The following is a 19,204-nucleotide window of genomic DNA, read 5'->3' on the forward strand; positions in this document are numbered from 1 at the left end:
CCGGTTCTAAACAGCATGGTAGATTTGTGGAACCTCTTTTATAGAAGAGGTGAGAACTGGCAGGAACCTACCCCTGAGTGTTAGCTTCATTTGAGTAGCCTGTGGAACACATTGGGGTTGAGCTGGTGTCAGCACAGGGAATTGCTGGGAAATTCAGGCTCTGAAGTCTTAATAAGGACTCCTTACACCCATGGTGTGTGTATGTGAGAGTGGGACAAGCACAGTCGCCCTTGTAAATACATGCTGGTTGCCAAAGTTGATCACCTGACTGGGGGATGCTCCAACAGCTGTAAGTCTGAGGACCAGTCATTAGTCACTGTTTCTCCTGCCTTTGTAAGTTTAGATGATTGCTAAACAAATAATTGTTAAATCCATGTCTATATTGGATTTCAATTTCATATCTATATTCTACTAAAACTCTTATTTCTGTTTGCCCGTAACCTTCAGTGACTGAAATTGGAAGGTATAGGGCAGGGCTGTCAAACTCCCAGCTCACGGGCTGGATAAGTCATGTACTGGCCACACCCACACCTGGTTTAGCAAAGCGGGAAAAAAGTCCCAATATGTCACTTGACAACATCGTGATGATGTGAGTTTGACACTTCTGGTATAGGGCAACAATGATTGAACTAAGGTAACTTAAATGGGTTAACCTACAAAATGCTGAGATCCTGATTGCTGTAGGAATACATTTGGGAAAGTTGTGCCTGGTTCGGCGTCACCATGTCTTCCCACTACACCTCTCAGAAAGCCATGCTTTGTATGGTACAAAGGAAGATGGGAAGGCTGTATCGTCACCTTCTTTCCTGCCTCCCTCTGCCCCCTGCACCCAATCAGCTGGCAGCTAGGCCTGATCAGCAAGCTTTGGAATCAAGGGTGAAATTTGAAATCTTTTAACAGCAGAGGGTGGAGGGAAGAAAAGGGAGCAACATGGATGCTTACTGGTAAGGGAGGGCTGACTGGAGGGGAGGACAGGGTTGTGGGGTGGGGGGAGAGACACTAGTAAGTGAATGGTTAAGTCCTTTTTTCCCCAGAAGAGAGAAAAAGCTTGGGAACATTTCAGAATGGGCAGCAGCAGTATAGCTTTCCTTGCAGTCTGTGGCTACTTTTGTTCCCTCCCCCCACTTCAAAGTGGCAGTTTGTTTCACAGGTCATCCAAGGAGGAGGATTGATTTCTGACTGTCCATGCCAGCGTCTCACAACCAAAGTCAATGGGGAAGCCATTAGGAAGTCTGCTTCTCTCTTTGGGTAAGGAAAACATATGGATCCTTTTAAATTAGTTTTCTTTAATTTTCTTTGGAATATTGTGCATAAAAGACTCCTCTTATTCAAATATTAAGCAACGTTAGTCAATTTAAACAAAAAAAGGTTAGTCAATTATCTAAACATGATTTGAGCTATTTAAAAGATAATAGTTGAATAAATATCTATTCCAAAATAATTTTTAAAAGTTGATTTGCAGTAGCACAAGACAATAGTATTTAGGCCTAAATTTGTTAGGAAAAATTTATCTGTATGGGATTATCTCCAAAGCAAAGTGATGCCATCACATTAACAGTCTACCAGCCAGGAAACAATGTGTCTTTCTCTTCTGGAAAATAGATACATAGAAAATATATCTATATAGTTATTTTATTAAGAACAGGATGCTTAGTTGCATGGTTCACAGGCTATGGGTTGATTCTATTATATGAATATATAAAATTGCCTTAGTACGAGTTAAAATACTTTTGAAATGGATTTTATTAATTAGCAAGCTACATTTGTTTGGGAAAATGTAATAGTATACTGTATGTTCAATACCTTTGTCCTCTTTTAGAGACCTAGATATAAACATAGTGTAAACTGCCAGAGAAAATATGGTTCTGAAAAGTAGCACACAGAATTTTAAAATAAAAGAAAATTTTAATTCCTTTGAAAAGAGTTGATGGTTAAAGTAATGATTTTTGATTGTGAGTCATTTTTACATAACATTCAGGGGGTTTTTTTGGGCGGGAGGGGGGGAGAAAAACCTATTGCACATCAGATGTTACTAAGGCCAAACTTCTAAGTCAGGAAATGAATGGCACAGGCAATCTTAATGTTTTAAGAAACACCAAAAGGCACAATATTTTGTACTTACACTTAAATGCAAATTGTTTGGGTTTCCTCATGTGTTGCACCATTCTGTGCTTTTTTGGACTATAATTTCCAGGATTTCTCATCATTGGTTGGACTAGCTGGGAGTCCAGAGAGCTGAACTGCAGCAACAACAGGAGTGCCACATGCTTCTTAACCTTGTTCTTGGTTTTCTGGTCATGCTTTGTCATGCTGTGGTATTGAAAAGGTAAAATTCTTTAAAAGTAGGTTTTCTTTTTTAAGACTTGGTATTTTATGTTTGAATCACGTTTCCAGGGTCGGCAGAAAATGACACAGAACTAAGAACTTTGTTGGGATTCAGAAAGCCTCACGACACCATAATTCAGTTTAAAGTGACTTTGAAGACCAAGCAAAAGGCAGATGCAATGATGTTGGCTTGTATTTTGTGGAGAAGTATGAAAAAGAGCTACCTGGTCATAAAATAGAAAGAGATACAGATCAGGATGGATGACAAGGGAAAGCAAGACGCCAGCCTTAAGGCTGAGTCTGGCTGATGACATTATTACTGATATTGAGTCGGGGGCTTTTCCTGTCTGTGCTATGCAATTAATTATTGATATCAATCTATTGTCAGGGCACTCAGTCACTTTGGCTTGGAGTCCAAGAATGTTAATAATGAAACTTTGTTTCAGGTTTCCATGCTTCACTTTGTATTGTAGTGGATCACTTTCCCCCACAAAGCATATTTATTATGGTTCATCGCAGCCAGATGTTCAGACTGGATTTGCCATTTTTATATCCCCCTCTGGAGTTTTTTCAGGACTTGGGATAGGTAGATGTTGATGTTTTGTTGTATAAGGGGAATCATTGTAGGATGTAGGCTGTTCCGAGTAAAGCTGCCTTTTGCAATTTAGGATGGTGAATTTGTCGTTGCCAAGTGGTGCTTCCAATTGTTTTGGGATTGCATCAAGGTATCTATTACTATTGGTACTACTTTTTGCTTTCTTTTGCCATGGTCATTCTATTTTATTTGCAGGTCTTTCTAATTTGTTGTCTTCTCCAGTTCTTTCTCTTCTCTTTTGCTGTCTCCAGATACTGCCATGTTCCATTATCCAGAGATTTTTGTTTTTTTGGCAATTTGTTATTATGGTCCATCGCACAGTCAGCCAGATCTTCAGACTGGATTTGGAATTTCTGTCCACCTATTGAGTCCTTCCAAAAGACCTTGGATAGGCATATGTTTATGTTTGATGGTGTTAAATTATTCTCACAGGATGTAAGCTGTTTTGAGTAAAGCTACCTTTATTTTTGCATTTGATTGTTAGTGAATTTGTTGATGATGATGCTGTTCAAGTGATGTTCCAGTTGTTTTGGGATTGTACCCAAGGTGCCCATTACTATTGTTATTATCTTTTTTCCCCACAGGTGTTCTATTTCTGTTTTTGCCCATTTCGCCATTTGAAGCAACTCTGACTGGCTCAGATTTGGTCCATTATGGATGATATGAATGTTTAGATCATACAAACATTATATTATCACAGGATCTGAAAAAAAAACCTTTAAATGTAGTTATAGAAAAGTAAGAGATACCTGAAAGATTGCAATTAAGATCATCAAAATGTTTTCTCTGGATAGGAGAGAGGGCATATTGAGTCACACTTATGAAATTGCTTATTAAGAAAGTTGTATTCAGTGCCTTCTTTTTTAAGATGTCAAGGGAACTCCATCTTATAGAATTTTCTTTGGTTTTTTATTATGTTGTTTCTTTAAATGTTTCTCATGATGTACAAGTGGCTTTAAAAAAACACTGACTCTAGATTTGTATTTCTTATTGATTGTAGACAGCTTACTTTTTCTGTATTCTTAATATTTTCACAATTTATCATATTTTTCTACTTTGAACTACTCTTTAAATTTGGTAAATAAATCAGCGTAAAAATAATCATCATAACCAAAATTAAACGTTGACTTCAGAAAACCTTTGTGAAATTGACTATAGATAGAAACATTTTTTATAGGAAGATACCTATTTGCACCTCTAGGTTCTGACTTGTTCCGAATGGATACTTTCATAGTATGAATTAATGCTCTTATAATTTGCAAAATGAATCTATTAGTGGAAATTTATATTCTTTGACAGGCAAAGAAATATATTTCTCTGCCTGCCAGAGAAAAACGAGCCATTCCAGTCAATTGCACCTTATTGCTTTTACATATTTTACTAGATATCTAGACTGCTAGCAAAACCGGACTTGGCAAAACCATGGCAAAATAGCTTCCATTCACCTCAACTTGAATCCTGTTTTCTTGGACATTTTTCCACAGAAGAATGGAAGGAAGAACAAGCCTTCACTTCAAACTACAAGATAAATTCATATAAACAAGGACCAAGTGATAATTTTTTTTTAAAAAAAACTTTATTTCATGTACCAGGATTTTTTTAAATTTTTCCTCTTTTTAAAATTTTTCTTTTTAACAGTCTGAAAAAAAAGAAAAGAAAATGGAGATTTGTGTTGAATTGGTTTGAGATGAACATAAGCAATACCCTTGGGAGTAAAACAAAACCTTCACCAGTCCCAATCCCCCCCCCTCTCTCATCTCATCTCATCTCCTCTCATACACATTTACATGCTCATTCGCATATGCACAAATATTCATTCAATGGTATTCTATTAGAAATACTCAAGAACATCACAGTAGCAAAGTCCTTGATAACAATTTTGGGATTTCAATCAAAATACTGTCCTCTGCTTATGCTGGAGTATAGGAAGCCAATTTTTAACTCATTTCTTGGGCTTTGGGTATTAGCTTATTTAACTCCTCCCAACCCTTTCATCGTTGATGGGCAGGCTGAGGCTTGGGCTATAGTTGCAGATTTAAACACTCAGTACTGAATGGGAGACCACCATACTGATTACTAACAATACTGTGTCTTGGTATTTATTTCAATTTGTTCCTGTCCAGTTATTTTGGGATTGTATTGAATGAGTTATCAGCTAATGCCTGGGGAAGAACTGATTCTGCTATTGTCTCACTGTTTCATATATTGCTCCTCATCCTACCCTGAGTGGGACTCCATTTTTGTATCTAAGAGAATAAACTTAGGAGGAAGCAGCATTAAATTGGGTGGGTAGAGGTTTTTCTCTGACGCTATATAGATCCCAGCAGGTACAGGGTAGCTATGGGTATGAAGGCTCTTTGAGTTTGAAGCAGCACCAGCATGAGCAGGAAAAATCAAGCAGAAACCTAAAGGTACTGGATATAATGGCTGGGTCAGGTTTACTTAACCCCCAATCTTCTTTCAAGGCAACATAAAAGGCTCAGATATTGCAAGACCACAGAGAATTAATTCTATATATATTTTTTCTAAAGCTTGATCTGCATCTTAAAGCTAACTTAGTGCCACCAACAGTATAACCACATCTCTACTCTGACCCAAGACCTTGTTTAGGTACTACACTCTTGATCCCTCAGCTGCTGCAGCGCCAAATGTTCTTAACAAGTTTCATGATGATTTAAATGGATGCTGTGGGCATGTTATGTCTGAAATCTAAGAGGGATTGAAGATGAGAAAGGGAACATGTCCTTTTTTGGGCTGTTAGGCAATAGGAGAAGCAATGACATGATTTATGAGGAAGACAATCAGATACTTGAAAAGGAAAGCTAGTATCACTATTGCCCCACAAAGTTTTCTTCAACTGTAAGACCTCCAGATATGTCAACTTTTACTCTCAGACTGTTTAACAGTGGCCACCTGGAGGACCTTCAGATTGTAAAGGTTGCCTTGCAGAGTTTATGTTCCCATCCTGGGTCAAATATTGAAAGTTATTTCTGAAGTGAGCAATTTTGAGAATTTAGCATCCAAGCCTAGCAGCAGAGATAGGAAGCTCATTTTTTCAACTGTTTAACTAAGAATGTTTAATAGATATTTTAATAGCTTTATTTTTACCCTTATCTTAGATTTTGCTAAGATTGTGCAAGACATAGGAGACACGGCTTCACCTGGCAGTAGGAACCTGCCAACATCAGTTTCTTACTCACTAGTAAAGTCAAAGGAACTCCTTTCACATAAGATTCTAGCAACCTCTGGGGTAAAGTTTTCAATATTTCTTTAAGGCCATAAACAAGGCAGGGCACCAATAAAGGAATGGAGACCTGGCCTTGGAAATTAGCAAGCCAATTAAGGGGGATTTTAGAAAAAGCTTACATAATCCTGAGAAAGAGGAAAGAAAGAAACTCAAAATAACTCCACCTTGATTTTGTTTGGCATAAGTATGGACAGAAAGAGCCCCTCACAAATTTTCAAGATTCTGTTATTCTATTCGACAGTAATAAAGAACATTTTTGGAATACTCGCTATGCTGTTTCTTGACTTGACCTACCACAAAGAGCTGACACCATCAGATCTGAGGTGCAAAAATCTGGACAATGTCTAGATGCAAAAAAGAGATGCAAATATACGGAATGCTTTGTTGTTGTATGGTAGCCCTAAAATAAGGAAGAGTTTTGGTAGGTATTCTGTATCTCTCTTTTCCTGCAACCATCTTCCTTTTCTATCTTACTGCATTTTCTAGAGCTTCCTTTCCTAACATGATCTAGCTAACCTCTGTGATAGAACATACACCCCGCTTTCTTCCTGTCAGATACGTCTTCAGTGAGGGGAGGCCAGGTAGAGATCCTTTCTCAAATTCGGTTGAAATCTATAAAGCTGCCAGATTCCATGTTTGGAGCACTTTGGCTGTTCTGCCTTTAAACCAGGGGTAAAAAAAGAGAGAAGAAGAAGCTGCAGTTTCTTCCAAATGTTGTGCTCCAGAGGTAGGGAAAGCTGCACTTACCAAATATTTCCTCTTCTGAATTATTTTTAAAAGCTCATTTAAAAGATAAAACTGTCCCGTACTACATATGGCAACACCATAAGTAGGCCTCAGAGAAAGGCAAGACTGAATGTACAGCCAGGGACTGGCTAGCACTAGCAACAGAAGGAAACCAGAGCATATTTCTTTTAGTGTTATGGATTTGGCACCGGAGCTGAATTTCAGCCAATGACAGCCTGTTCAGTGTACATGAGAGGAACTTCAATGGTTTTGGCAAGATTGATCCACAAAGCAGAAAAGCTACCGATGTAAATGAAGCTGAGGTCAGTGAGCAAATAGTAGCTACTTTGCCTAGCATCTTTCTAAAGCTTGCAAATGACCGCAAGACAGGGGTCTCCACAGAGTTTGGTAAAAAAAAAAAAAAGTCAAAATAGCAGAGTTCTGCCTGCTTTTATATACAATGCACATTTTAAAAAAGGGTGGTGTTTTGATCACACCATTGCAGCCACCATCCTGACAATTTTTTTTACCATGCCCCATGGATATTCCTGCTACAGGGCGAGAACAATCTCTAGATATTTTATCAATTTCTCTAAACCAAATGATAGTGGCCTCATTCTCTCCATGGGGAGATTGTTTTCTTAGTCCATAATTCTCATGACTGGCAAGGGAACTGGGGAGGGAGGGAATGCTATTAATGTCAAAGAACACGTCAAGTACCAGGGTATCTTTAAAAAAAAAAGTGCTGTTGATTTTCTTCTAAGATTTTAGTTTTCGTAGTTTTAAAGTTGGAAAAAGATGAAAATAAAAATACTATCTCACTTTCTGGCAAGTAAATCCCCTCATTATATTTACATTTATTTATAGCTGTTTTATTTAAAAAATGCCACTTTATATTAAGCTTTTTTTCTTTGTTGCAATGTCCCGGTTAACCCCAGAATAGTCGTAGGCTAATGAGGCTGAGCTGCTTAGCTTTAACATCCTGAGACCTGGAGATCAGCACACTGGCACTAACCTTGCCAATCCCCAAGGACAAAGAAGGTGACTGTTAAGCTCTATGGACCAACAAGGACACGTTGAATCCCCAGTCATTCCTGGGGTGGCGGGTTCAAAAAAATTAGGTAGCCCCAATGCATGTACAAATAGGGTAGACACCAAAGTCACTGCATTTCATTTCTGGCTGGAGGCTGCCAGGGAGTTGCAAATTCACAATGGGCTAAAAATGAAAATAAAAATAAACTAAGAAATTAAAAGAGTAGTTCTTCCCCCCCTCCCCTCCCTCCAATCCAAAGAGCTGCCTCCTCTTTTTCCCACTTGCTTTAAAATTATTATTATTATTTTTATTTCTTGGTTCCTTTTTTAAATCTGCTTTTATTAAATGTTAAAATAATGGTACATGGGAAATCATGCATTTTCTTTTAAATTTATTTTCTATTTTTTATATTTTTAAATTTCTTTCTCTTGATTTTTTTATTTTTTATTTTTTTCCTTTTTTTAAAACTTTTTTTTCTTTCTTTTTGGATGTTTCACTTAAGTTTGCTTGCTGTTGTTGTTGTTTTTTGCTTTTGGAAGGTTCCTATGGTTGCTTTCTTCTTGCCCCTACAGGCCCGCCCTACTGTTCCTCCCTCCTGCACCCAAGTCCTTCTCCCACCTTCCCTGTCCCCCAGTTTCAGCCCCTCGTGACAGCTTCATACAGGGGTGGTCCGGCGGTTGGCTGTGTTAGTGTGGATAGAGTCTTTGTTTTCTTTCTGGATACAGTTGTGTACCTGGAGGAAGCTGTTATCCCTGTCTGAATTGTAGGTAGCTGTGGGGGTAGTAGCAGCCTTCAGGGGGTCCCTGGTCAGGGTATACATCGAGATTTCCGTGGATGGGAGGGTGTTGAACCCTTTGATCCCAACAGGAGAGGCATCCCTGGAGTGTGAAGGCTCAGTGGAACGGGAACTGGAGCGACTGCGTCTCTGATAGCGGTAGCGGTAGCTGGGTATGCGGGTGATGGCAGAGGACTGGAGGTAGTCCGTGGTGTGAGTGCTGGCACGCAGCTGTTTGTGCCGGTCAATGAACATGTGTACAGCCAGCACTCCAACCATCTCAGCTATAATGAAGGACAAGGCCCCAAAGTAGAAGGACCATCCGTAAGAGTAACTGTTCTTCTTGGAGTCACTTTTTGAGGGGTCTCCAGCATTGGCTGATATGTACACAATGATGCCAATTATATTACTCAGACCTGTGGACAAAGAGTAGGAGAAAAAAAGTTATAAAATGTGTCTTATGCATAACTAATATAATTAGAAGAGGCTTTGTAGTCAAGGGGGACTATTCTGTTGCTACTGAGATGTTTTGATCTATTTCCTGCTAGGATCAATGGCATGGCCAGTTTGAAAAGCTTAATAGTACAGGACAGCCATTGAAAGATAGCATTTGGGGATTTTTCTGAGATTCTGAATGTTCTAATATTGTATGTATTCACATCACGGTGACACTTTCTGACTCAGATTCCTTTTGAAAAAAGTTTTAGAGCAGCCTTCCCCAACCTTATATTCTCCAAACACGTTGGACTTCAAGTTGTACAATCCTTAGCCAGCACAGCTAGGAAGCTCAGTTCTGCTTAATATTAACAATTAAAATCCTTACTTTGGATTACAAAAATATAGAACTGCAGTAGAGGAAACACAACACAATTCTAGCAAATATGTGAATCTGTGTTTGTGTTATCTTGGACTAGTAATTGCCTCCACCATTTGATGACATTGATTTTTCTCTCTACAGCTTTAAATTGATGCTTTCGATAGGTTGTAAGCTTATTTATTAATACATAGAAAAATATATTTTGAGGGATTTTTCTAAGATTAAAGCTCAGAGGCAATACATTACAAGCTAGATGACCTCTGAAATGGGTCATCTATTATGTGCCTGTCAGTAATACATCTGCATCCAAAATATCCTTGCCCACTATCTATTATTGTAAGTACTATCCTAATATGTTCAGCCATATAGATTATTATTCAAATATTTTTGCACTCTTGTACTGATTTCTTATATGCTATATTGCACCAACTTAACACAGACATTGCCATATCCACAGTATAACATTCACCAACTTGAATTCCTTATCCTATTTGGAGATACATTTCATTGTATGTTGGAAAACTATTTGTTTTTTTTAAGGTTCTGTGTTTAAAACAGAATTATACATTTTTTTTGTCCACAGAAACCTATTATGATTTGCTGGAATCTCAAGACAGAGGTTCTTTCCTGATTAAATCATTATTACGATGCCATTTTACTAAACAAACAACTTTACCCTGTTTTGGTAGTTTTTGTGAGTTTAGAGTCGAAGGGATAAAAAAACAGAGAACTTCTACATCTAGAGTTTGGTTAGAGGGTATATTGCAGTGCCTCCGTTTTGTTGATGTCTTTTGTTAAACTGGAATTTATTAGACCTAAATTTTGCCACCTTGGGAAATTATGCAAATGGGCATTAAATAAAATATTGCTATCTGGTCATCATTGATCTTTAGCAAACTAAAATATAAAGAAAGTGAAACAACTGCTGAATTACACATCAGCTTGGCATACCTTACTAGGATTGCAAATCTCTGGACAGCCACCAGATGGCAGCCAACATTAAGATTTTCTGTATCTCTGTTGTAATTATCTGGTTTTGGAGGCCTACTTGCAGAAGACCTAATCTTAGAGTTATCATGAGCCTACATGTACAAAACCTGAGCCCTTTTATGTGAGAGGAGATGCAGCATGGACTCTCATTGACAGATGTTGTACAGTTTCTAACTAAGCTAAGGCTTATATGAATATTGAAATAATGATTTGCCTGCTATGTTTATGGGCATCTTTAATTCAAACTCCCAAAGTTGGTTGCATTCTAGACCCTCATCCTGGGGAGATCACCACGAGATCCTGGATGTCTCATTGAAATCAGATGCGCCAAAGTACTGCATGAAAGCCCCATGCAGAACATTGATATAATTTAGCCAATAGTGGAAATAGGAAGGAATGGACAAGTATCATCACAAATGTTGAACTAGACTCTTCATTGATTTTAAAACATGAGATCCCTGATGGATCGGGCCAAAGGTTGATCTAATCCAGCATTCTCTTCAGGCAAATATCTTCAGGAAACCCCTAATGTGTGAAGGTGATAACTTTCCCCTACCATGTGGAGTGTATGTATAATGTTACAGGCATTCTGGGAGAAAAATTAATAACCGACTTTCATCACTAGATGCTGCCACAATCAACATATGAACAGAATAATTTGAAACAAGAGACAAATGCCACAAATAGAGAGACAGGCTCTTAAAGAAGCCCACATACACACTCCAACATTTTCATTGCTTAAAAGAGGATGTTATAAAGCTGGACTTTTTACACAAAGGGTATATATCTTAGGCCTTATTTTGGCCTAGTTCACTGAGGTAAAAACCTGTGTTTAAATTGTACCACTTCTTATTGCAGCCAGGGTTCACATGATCAAATGTTCCTCCATTAAAAAAAAATGCGCTTCTGTATCTGGAAATATTTACACCTAGGAAAGAAGATGATTGGAAGAAAGGTTAAGCGAGAACTTTTCTTCCTGGCATCTGATTTTTCCCAAGATTCCTTCTAACCTGTAATGTTGGCCAATGAGTATATATTCTGGAGGGATTCTACTTCTCTTGAAAGATCAGGCAGCCCTCCACCTCCAATTGTCTCTGGATTTGCAGATAATGGCTATACCAAGGACTGTATTTGCAAAATTATGCCTAATGCATAGCTGCAATTCTTCCTGAGCTGCTTAGATTCGGCAATAGTTACCTGTCCTTTTTGTTACATTATAGTTAAAAGTACTGCAACATGTTTCATATGTGGCAGTCTTAAAGCTGTTCTTTGAACATAAAGGCAACGTATGTCATCAGGTAAATACAAAATTAATTTTAACTTGTGCAAAATGCAGCTGCTATGTGACTTAACACTTCAAAATACCAGTCCTAACATATCTCTAGGTTGTTTTCTAAGTGTAACGTAGGAAGTTATATTTTATGTTGTTGACTATAGGATACAGGAGCTTAGATTCTTTTATCTGAATAACTTTCTATTTGTGTAGATATTAATTTGGCTTCTAAAGAAAGACAGCCTTAAGCATGTCCCTGATTTAAGAGACTTCTAGGCCCTCTGAGTGGGGTCTGCTGCATTTTCCCAAGCTATGATACAAATTATCTTAGGAAATGCATTTTGGAAAATGAATGAATCTTTGGTCTTCAGCCAGGATCTTCTAATTGGTTTGGGGATGACTTTAGCTATTAGGTCAGCCTACCTAACTTAAATGGATGTACATACAGTAATGTTGGTGTCTGTCAGCCGCCTTGAGTTCTATGAATGGAAAGGCAAGATTCAAATTGAAATAATAAACAAATATCTATTGTTTGATATGGAGGGATTTCTTTTCCTACTATTTATTTTGGTATGGAAGAAATTCAATCCTGTGAGTCTTCACCTGCATGCTGCAGTGGTAAAGCCCAAACATAGGCTTATTCTTTCAATAGTAAACAGGCATAGGAGGCCAAATAAAATTTCTTCGTTTTTCTGAGCTGCTCTTTCTTAAAACAACCTACCGGTAGTAAACAGGGCCTAATGTAAAAAAAAAAAACTTTATGTGTTAAGATGCTCTTTTCTTCTGGTGAAAGATTATCCACATCGCCATCCAATCTATGGTCAAAGAAAAGATGAAAAGTCTTCTACTGGGGCACTGCTTCTCAACCTTGGCAACTTTAAGATAGGCAGACTTCAAGATTGAGAAACATTACACTAGGGGTAAAAACAAAAAGAGGCAGCAGTTAGGCTTCTCTCTTGTGGCCAACAGAGTCGTTTCTCTGTATAAAGTACCATATTTGGCACATGCCTAAACAGACTTGCCACTTCCTTCCTAGAGCAAAAAGAACATGTTCAGCCTAGGAAAGCACTGATAGGGAACTATCAGGAGAATGGGAATAGGAGGGACACATGTCTGATGTTCTTTGCCAAATATGTAGGTTGTCATCCAGGATCTTGGGTTTGCTTTCATTAGTGTTACTTTTAACATTTATGAAATCACATTACAAACAATGCACTTGAAAAAAAAAATCCTGTCTGAATACAATGTATGCAAGGCAGCTGAATTCTCTCTGAAATTTTAGAGGCACTGTATTGCCTTGCCAGGGTCAAACTAAGTATGACAGCAGAAGGTCTATTTGTTTAGACATGATTGAGAAGCCCAAGTTTCACGCAAGGAGAGATTTAAAGTGAAGGTGGAACTACATCTCAGGATTTCCAAATGAGGGTGGAAGAGTCTGGTTTTTAGAGCAAAAGAGCAGGTGAATATGTGAGATATATACTCCACCTGCCCTCACCATATATTGAAAACATTGTGGATACATTATCGTTCATCATGCTATTGCTTGGTGTGACTTTAGTTTGTTTATTTTTTTTTTCTTCCAATGAATTCCAGCACAGAACTGAATCTGGCTGGGTTTTGGAGGGGTGGGGGAGGGAAGTAATGAGAAATTCCAATGAAGAAAATAGAGGGCACTAGTCATATCCATGTGTTGCTCTATGATTGGACCTCCTGTTCCCAGCTCTATGCACAAGTGAGACAGACACAAGTTTAAACAAATTATTCTTCCACTGTCAAATCTAGTTGGACTTCCCCTAAAATAGGTTGCAACTCTGAAACATTGAATGCAACTGCAATGCATTCTTCCTCTCCTGCAATCACTTAAGAGTAGAACATCTCCTTTTTCATTTTGCATGATTTAATTCAGATGAGGAAATGAATAATTGTGATTGGAGTTGGGAAATATTAGCATTCCCGGTCTTTTCCTTTTCATTTATGTCCCATCCCAATGCTCTGGGAGCCGGTTGTTCCCTTTACCTCCCAACACATTGGGTCCCTCCCTCCTTTTTGATTTCTGTGATTTTATCCCTGTGCAGAGAGGCAGCCCACTGGTCCCTCAGCCCTTTTACCTGCAGACACGAAGAAAATGCCGGCACTAAGGATGATGTTATGTCGGGTTTTGTAGAACTCGCTGGCTGCAATGCAGAGTCCACCCATAAAAAGCAGAATCACACTCAGGATCGGAAAAATACTAGAGGCTCTTACAGCCCCTGTAAGCAAAGAAAACCAGAGGGGTAGGGGAAGGTAAGGGAGGGGGAGGATGACAGCAAGTGTGGAAGACAAGGAGAGAAGGGAAGACATGCAGTTGGGTGGGTGGGAATTAAGGAAGAGTGTGGAAGATTGGTGAGGGGTGCAGCAAGGTGGAACGAAAAAGACACAGCAAAGAAGCACAGGAGTTGGAAGGCCAGTGATAAGGAAAGAGAAAGAGGAGGAGAATGAAACAGAGCATCAACAGAAGAAGAAAGCTGTTACAAATGAACTATCAACATATTGGATATTAGAAGAGAGCAGTGTACTTAGAGCTGGGGACAGTCAAATGGCGTCTGGTAACCAAAACCAAAACAAAAACAAAAGCACAGTGCCATCCCTTTGAACATACAGAAACTCTAAAGGCCAGAAAATTAAAACGATGCCATGTACTTATTCAGCATATTGTTGACAAATTGCAATCAGCAGGAGATGTCCTGAAAATAAACACAGATATTGTGCAGAAGTGGGCATGGAAGACTCTCCAGATGGACCCAGTCCTTGCTCACAGGCAGGCCTGCACACAGACACATGGTGGTGGGGTGGGGAGCAGAGGAGGTTTTTATCATCCAGGATTTGTGCCTCAAGCATGGAATCTTACGAAGATTCCATTTGTCCCAGTCCCCGCTTTTTGGGCCTTGTTTCTTTCCACACACACAAAAAAATGCATTAAGGAGGAAGACAGGGAATTGCTGCCCAATTGCCTTTCAGCTGCTAACACTTGACGCTAACTCCCCAGAAGCACATTATGCTTTGGAAATGTGTACATGTATTGCAAATTAATGAAGGCTGTTATAATTGTTTGTACTCATTTACAGTATTTACCCCAAAGGAAGATGACAACTGATTTAAGGTTTCCTCCAGAAAATAAAATTAGACAGGAAAAAATGTCTTGCAACTCCTAGTGTATTATTACCCTCCCTGGAAATCTAAGATGACCTTCTCCTTTTAAAGGTAAAATATTTGGGTAAATTTTAACTTCCTTCCATATACTACTTCACTCTTCACAGACGCTAGCCAATAGATGGCAGTAGCATGCAGGTACATAAATGCACATAGACATAATGATTTTCAGATTAAGCATTATGGAGAACGGGGAGCTCTTGCAAAAAATGTGCGTGACTAGTATGACTTTTTTCTAGGAAACATTAAAGCACTCTCTCGTGCACAATTGTAAGCTTGTACACATATAAAATCTGACTCATCTATGGTCTCACACACGTACAGTATATTGATGATTAAAAGATAAACATGCACTTTATGGGGTGTCCGTATAATAGACTCAATAGTTTTTATTTCCAGTGTAAAACATAGCAGTATCTAAGTCAGTCTTCCTCAGCTTGATTGCTTCCCTAAACCTGCTGTTCTCTAAATCTATCCTGGCTGGAAATTATGAAAGCTGAAGAGCAATCTGAATGAATTATAAATTCATTCAAATTAGAATAATCAGAAATACACTTTGAAAGTGTGGACAAAATCCATCAATTTACAATTCTTTCACCATGGGATGGTTTATACATTAAAATGTATAAGCAAAACATAACAAAATATAATATATTGTTAGGTGTCTTATGCTTAATTAGATGAAATATATATTTCTCTTTTTAAAAGATTTAAAAAATTCTTTAATCTAGGGACAGGGAATAAATAGCCCCACCAAGATTTTTAATGCATCTGATTTCTTTTCATAAATCTGTATCCAAATTTATTTATTTATTTATTTATTTATTTATTTATTTATTTATTTATTTATTTATTTATTTGTTTATTTATTTATTAGACTTATATACCGCTTCATAGGGCTTTCAGCCCTCTCTAAGCGGTTTACAGATTTTTAGCAAATTGAGTCAGCAAATTGCCCCCACAGTCTGGGTCCTCATTTCACCCACCTCGGAAGGATGGAAGGCTGAATCAACCTTGAGCCGGTGAGATTTGAGCCGCTGAACTGCAGATAACAGTCAGCTGAAGTGGCCTGCAGTACTGCACCCTAACCACTGCGCCACCTCGGCTCCTTAAATGTTCCTTTGTATCCAGTCTTCCATCCCCATTAACTCCTGCACCTCTACAGGAAAACTTTGCAAGATGCAATAGCAAGACAAGTGTCACGACAAAGAAGTTCACAGGAGACCTTTGGCCCAAGGAACTAATTAATAGCAACTTTCTTTCTTGAAAGGGCCATGTGATTCTAAACTGAACTGTTAAGTTTGGCTAGTGGGTGGGTTATACAACACAGTAACTGAATCCTCAATTTACAAAATCTGGTGGTTGTATTTACATCACATCGCATACTTCAACAAATCTTACAGCTTGATGTAATGGCTCGGTTCATACGTGTTAAAACAAAGGCTGTGATTCCCACAACATGCTGGATGACAAAGTACCCAACCAGTGGTGGGTTCCGGATCCCGTTGCAACCGGTACGCTGCAATGTGGGTGGGCGTCCACCACGTGCATGCGTGCTGTGCGCGCATGCACACCCACTGTCCTGTGACGCTCCAGCTGCTTGGCAGAGCATTGCACAGGCACCGTACGCTGAATGCGCAGCTGCAAATGGCCCGGTTGGCTGAAATATAGGGAAGGAATGTGGGTGGGAGGTGGGCCCTCCGAAGCACCATTCCGGTACGGTGCTTGCTGCTCCCAGCAGGCACCGGTACGCCCGTACTGGGGCATACCTGCTGGAACCCACCACTGTACCCAACCCAGTTTTAAACTAGTTTAGTATATTGTTTAAATCCAATTAACCAAAGTTTTCAGTACATATTTAGGTCATATCCTCCTTGCTATAACAAGAGTCATATGGATGTTGAAGCAGGATGATCTGTGTGTATTCTATCAGGGGAGCTTTATGTGCAGTTGTGCCTGCCCTGAGAAGCTCTCTGGATATAGCAAAAGGTCTAAATGCAACAAGAAATGTGACTGCTAATGGGAAACCATCAATGAGTAGTCATACAGACTGTGACTGGATGGGGAGCTGAAACCCCCACATCTTAACATTGTCAAGATTGGGAAATCCTGGTTTTAAATGGATAGTTTTATTTTCGCAGTGCCAATTCCCTAGGAATTCTAAGAAGAAACACTTATTTATTTGAAAACAAAATGAACACAACACTGCTGTGATATCTCCATTCTTGGGTCATGATACCTGCTTTATTTGGTGTGAATTTTAGTTCTCATGCTGCTTTGGCCTTTTGGTTACCCAGAGGGTGGCACTCACATGCAATGCAATTCTATTTGTCACCAGTTTCTCAGGGGTTTTGCTGAAGAATGCATGAGTCAACAAATGATGGAAAAGGGGAGAAACCTTTAAATTACAACGGAACACTTACTTAATGTTTAGCACTTAGAGTCTATGGATGTAATAGACTGTAAGTGCTAAGAATGTTGCTTTCAGAATTGAAAAGAATTGTTTTATTGGAAACAAACAAAATAATTGTTTTGTGGAAATCATGGACATAATTCTGTTCCATTCCAGAGAATTTAAAATCCACTGATTTCAAGTCTGCATTAGATAACTATCTTTGGCCATGTTTCAGAGATGGAACTATGCTTCACTAACGACCTCTAGAAAACACTAATGAGATTTAACACCAAGGAATGTCAGTAATTGCCAGGAGAGGCTCATGATCAAAGGTCTTTTAGAACATAGGTGGATTCTACAATCTCCCCTTTTTCCACACATTTTAATTAGTCCAACACAATTACAATAAAGACTCTTTTACAGTAACATAAGGCTTTTTCTGGACCAGTTTTGACTGGCTGGAAAAGAGCCATTTCATGAAAAAATAAGCTGTTTGCTGCAAACTAAGCTTAATTTGCATGATTTATTGCTGTTGCAGGGCATAAATTTAATTACAAACACACTTATCTGCACATCCCATTATTATTACTTTATATGTGTATGTGTATATGCACACACACACACACACACACACACACACACCCTCAGCCACTCTATGCAGTTGATAAAATACATTAAATTCATCAAAAAAGCAACAGATATAAAGCATGGAAGCTAAAGCTTTTCAATTAGAAAGCCTGGGAAAATAAATATGTTTTGAGTCCCATCTAAACTGTAGCAAAGAGTGGGCTTCATTTAATCCATAATATAGAATTGTGGCCGTGTAAGGTAGGTAGGCAAAATAACATTCTTTGTTGGCGTTTACAATTTGCATATTTGTGTGCAGATGATTTACAAAGGCACAGGTGGTTTTGCTGACTGTGGGGTATTGTAGAAAATAATAAATAATGTGGGATTATTGCAACATGGAGCTGCATATAAATACTTTGCAAGCTTTAGTTATTATAAAATATGGTAGCAAGAATATGGAACGTCTGTAATATTTTATCAACAATGCATCATCTTCATTCATTCTGGTTTCATTTCCAGACTCAATTCATAGTTTTGGTTTGGGCTGCTGTATTAGACTAAACAGGAAAGTCAAAAGCACCCTAGAAGGTGACAGTGGCAAACCACTTCCATAAGTCTTGGAAGTTTTGGGCGTGCAGGAAGAGAGGGTTTTTTTCTCCTGTCGTTACCCCCACCTTATGGATCATTCTGCCTCCAGAAGTGAGGTTGACCACCACTCTTCTGGTTTTCTGGAAAGGTGTGAAGACCTTGTTCTCCCAACTGGCATGGGGATTGAAGAGTGGCATGCATTCCTGGGGGGTGTCTGGTAGCTTGAGGGCACTCCCTCTGCCTTTTAATTTGCTTTTTAACTCTGTTTTGAATTGTATTTTGATATCTATATTAAATTGTGTTTTGAACTGTGTTTCATGGCTTTTATTTGTAAATTAGAGTCACTTGGACAGTGAGGTGGATGGTGTCTACATTTGATAAATAATAAATAAATACAAGAAAATTAGATAGATCTACTTGCTCATTAAATGACTAGGAGTGGCGCTGACATTGACGGACACTTTTTATCTGAAAGGTTATCTGTTGCCTTCCCCTGATCTCCTCCACATATCTTCACATACTGGAATGCAAGAAGTTGTCAGTTGTGGTCAAGCACTCATGGGACACAGTTCCCAGATAAACCCAACTAGTGCCTGACTAGTATATTTTTTAGTGAGAGACAAATTCTTCTCAGCTCATATTGTCACCTTTTAAAAAACAATTAAATTGACTGATTATGCT

The 19,204-nt window shown here is 38.6% G+C and overlaps 1 protein-coding gene and 1 long non-coding RNA gene across 3 annotated transcripts in view; one reads left to right on the top strand and one right to left on the bottom strand.

Moving 5' to 3' along the window:
- Window positions 1-793: 793 nt before the first annotated feature.
- LOC148044071 (uncharacterized) lies at window positions 794-4,597 on the top strand. Its single transcript, XR_015697714.1, has 4 exons — window positions 794-944; window positions 1,151-1,248; window positions 2,195-2,326; window positions 4,305-4,597. It is a non-coding gene; the product is annotated as an uncharacterized LOC148044071 (long non-coding RNA).
- A 3,614-nt stretch (window positions 4,598-8,211) lies between these two features.
- Window positions 8,212-19,204, bottom strand: part of CACNG2 (calcium voltage-gated channel auxiliary subunit gamma 2) — a 149,698-nt gene continuing 138,705 nt past the window's right edge. The window contains exons 3-4 of one of the 2 annotated variants that reach the window (XM_014074539.2): window positions 13,890-14,030; window positions 8,212-9,117 (exon numbers count right to left, since the gene is read on the bottom strand). In XM_014074539.2, the coding sequence (XP_013930014.1) occupies window positions 8,582-9,117; window positions 13,890-14,030 (677 nt within the window). In that variant the 3' untranslated portion in view covers window positions 8,212-8,581. The remainder of the gene's footprint in view (window positions 9,118-13,889; window positions 14,031-19,204) is intronic. The other variant, XM_014074540.2, reaches the window with a different exon arrangement.

Source organism: Thamnophis sirtalis, unplaced genomic scaffold (assembly GCF_051295495.1).
Source record: "Thamnophis sirtalis isolate CommonGarterSnake01/CBP01778 unplaced genomic scaffold, rThaSir2_p1.2 scaffold_9, whole genome shotgun sequence".
NCBI lineage: Eukaryota > Metazoa > Chordata > Lepidosauria > Squamata > Natricidae > Thamnophis > Thamnophis sirtalis.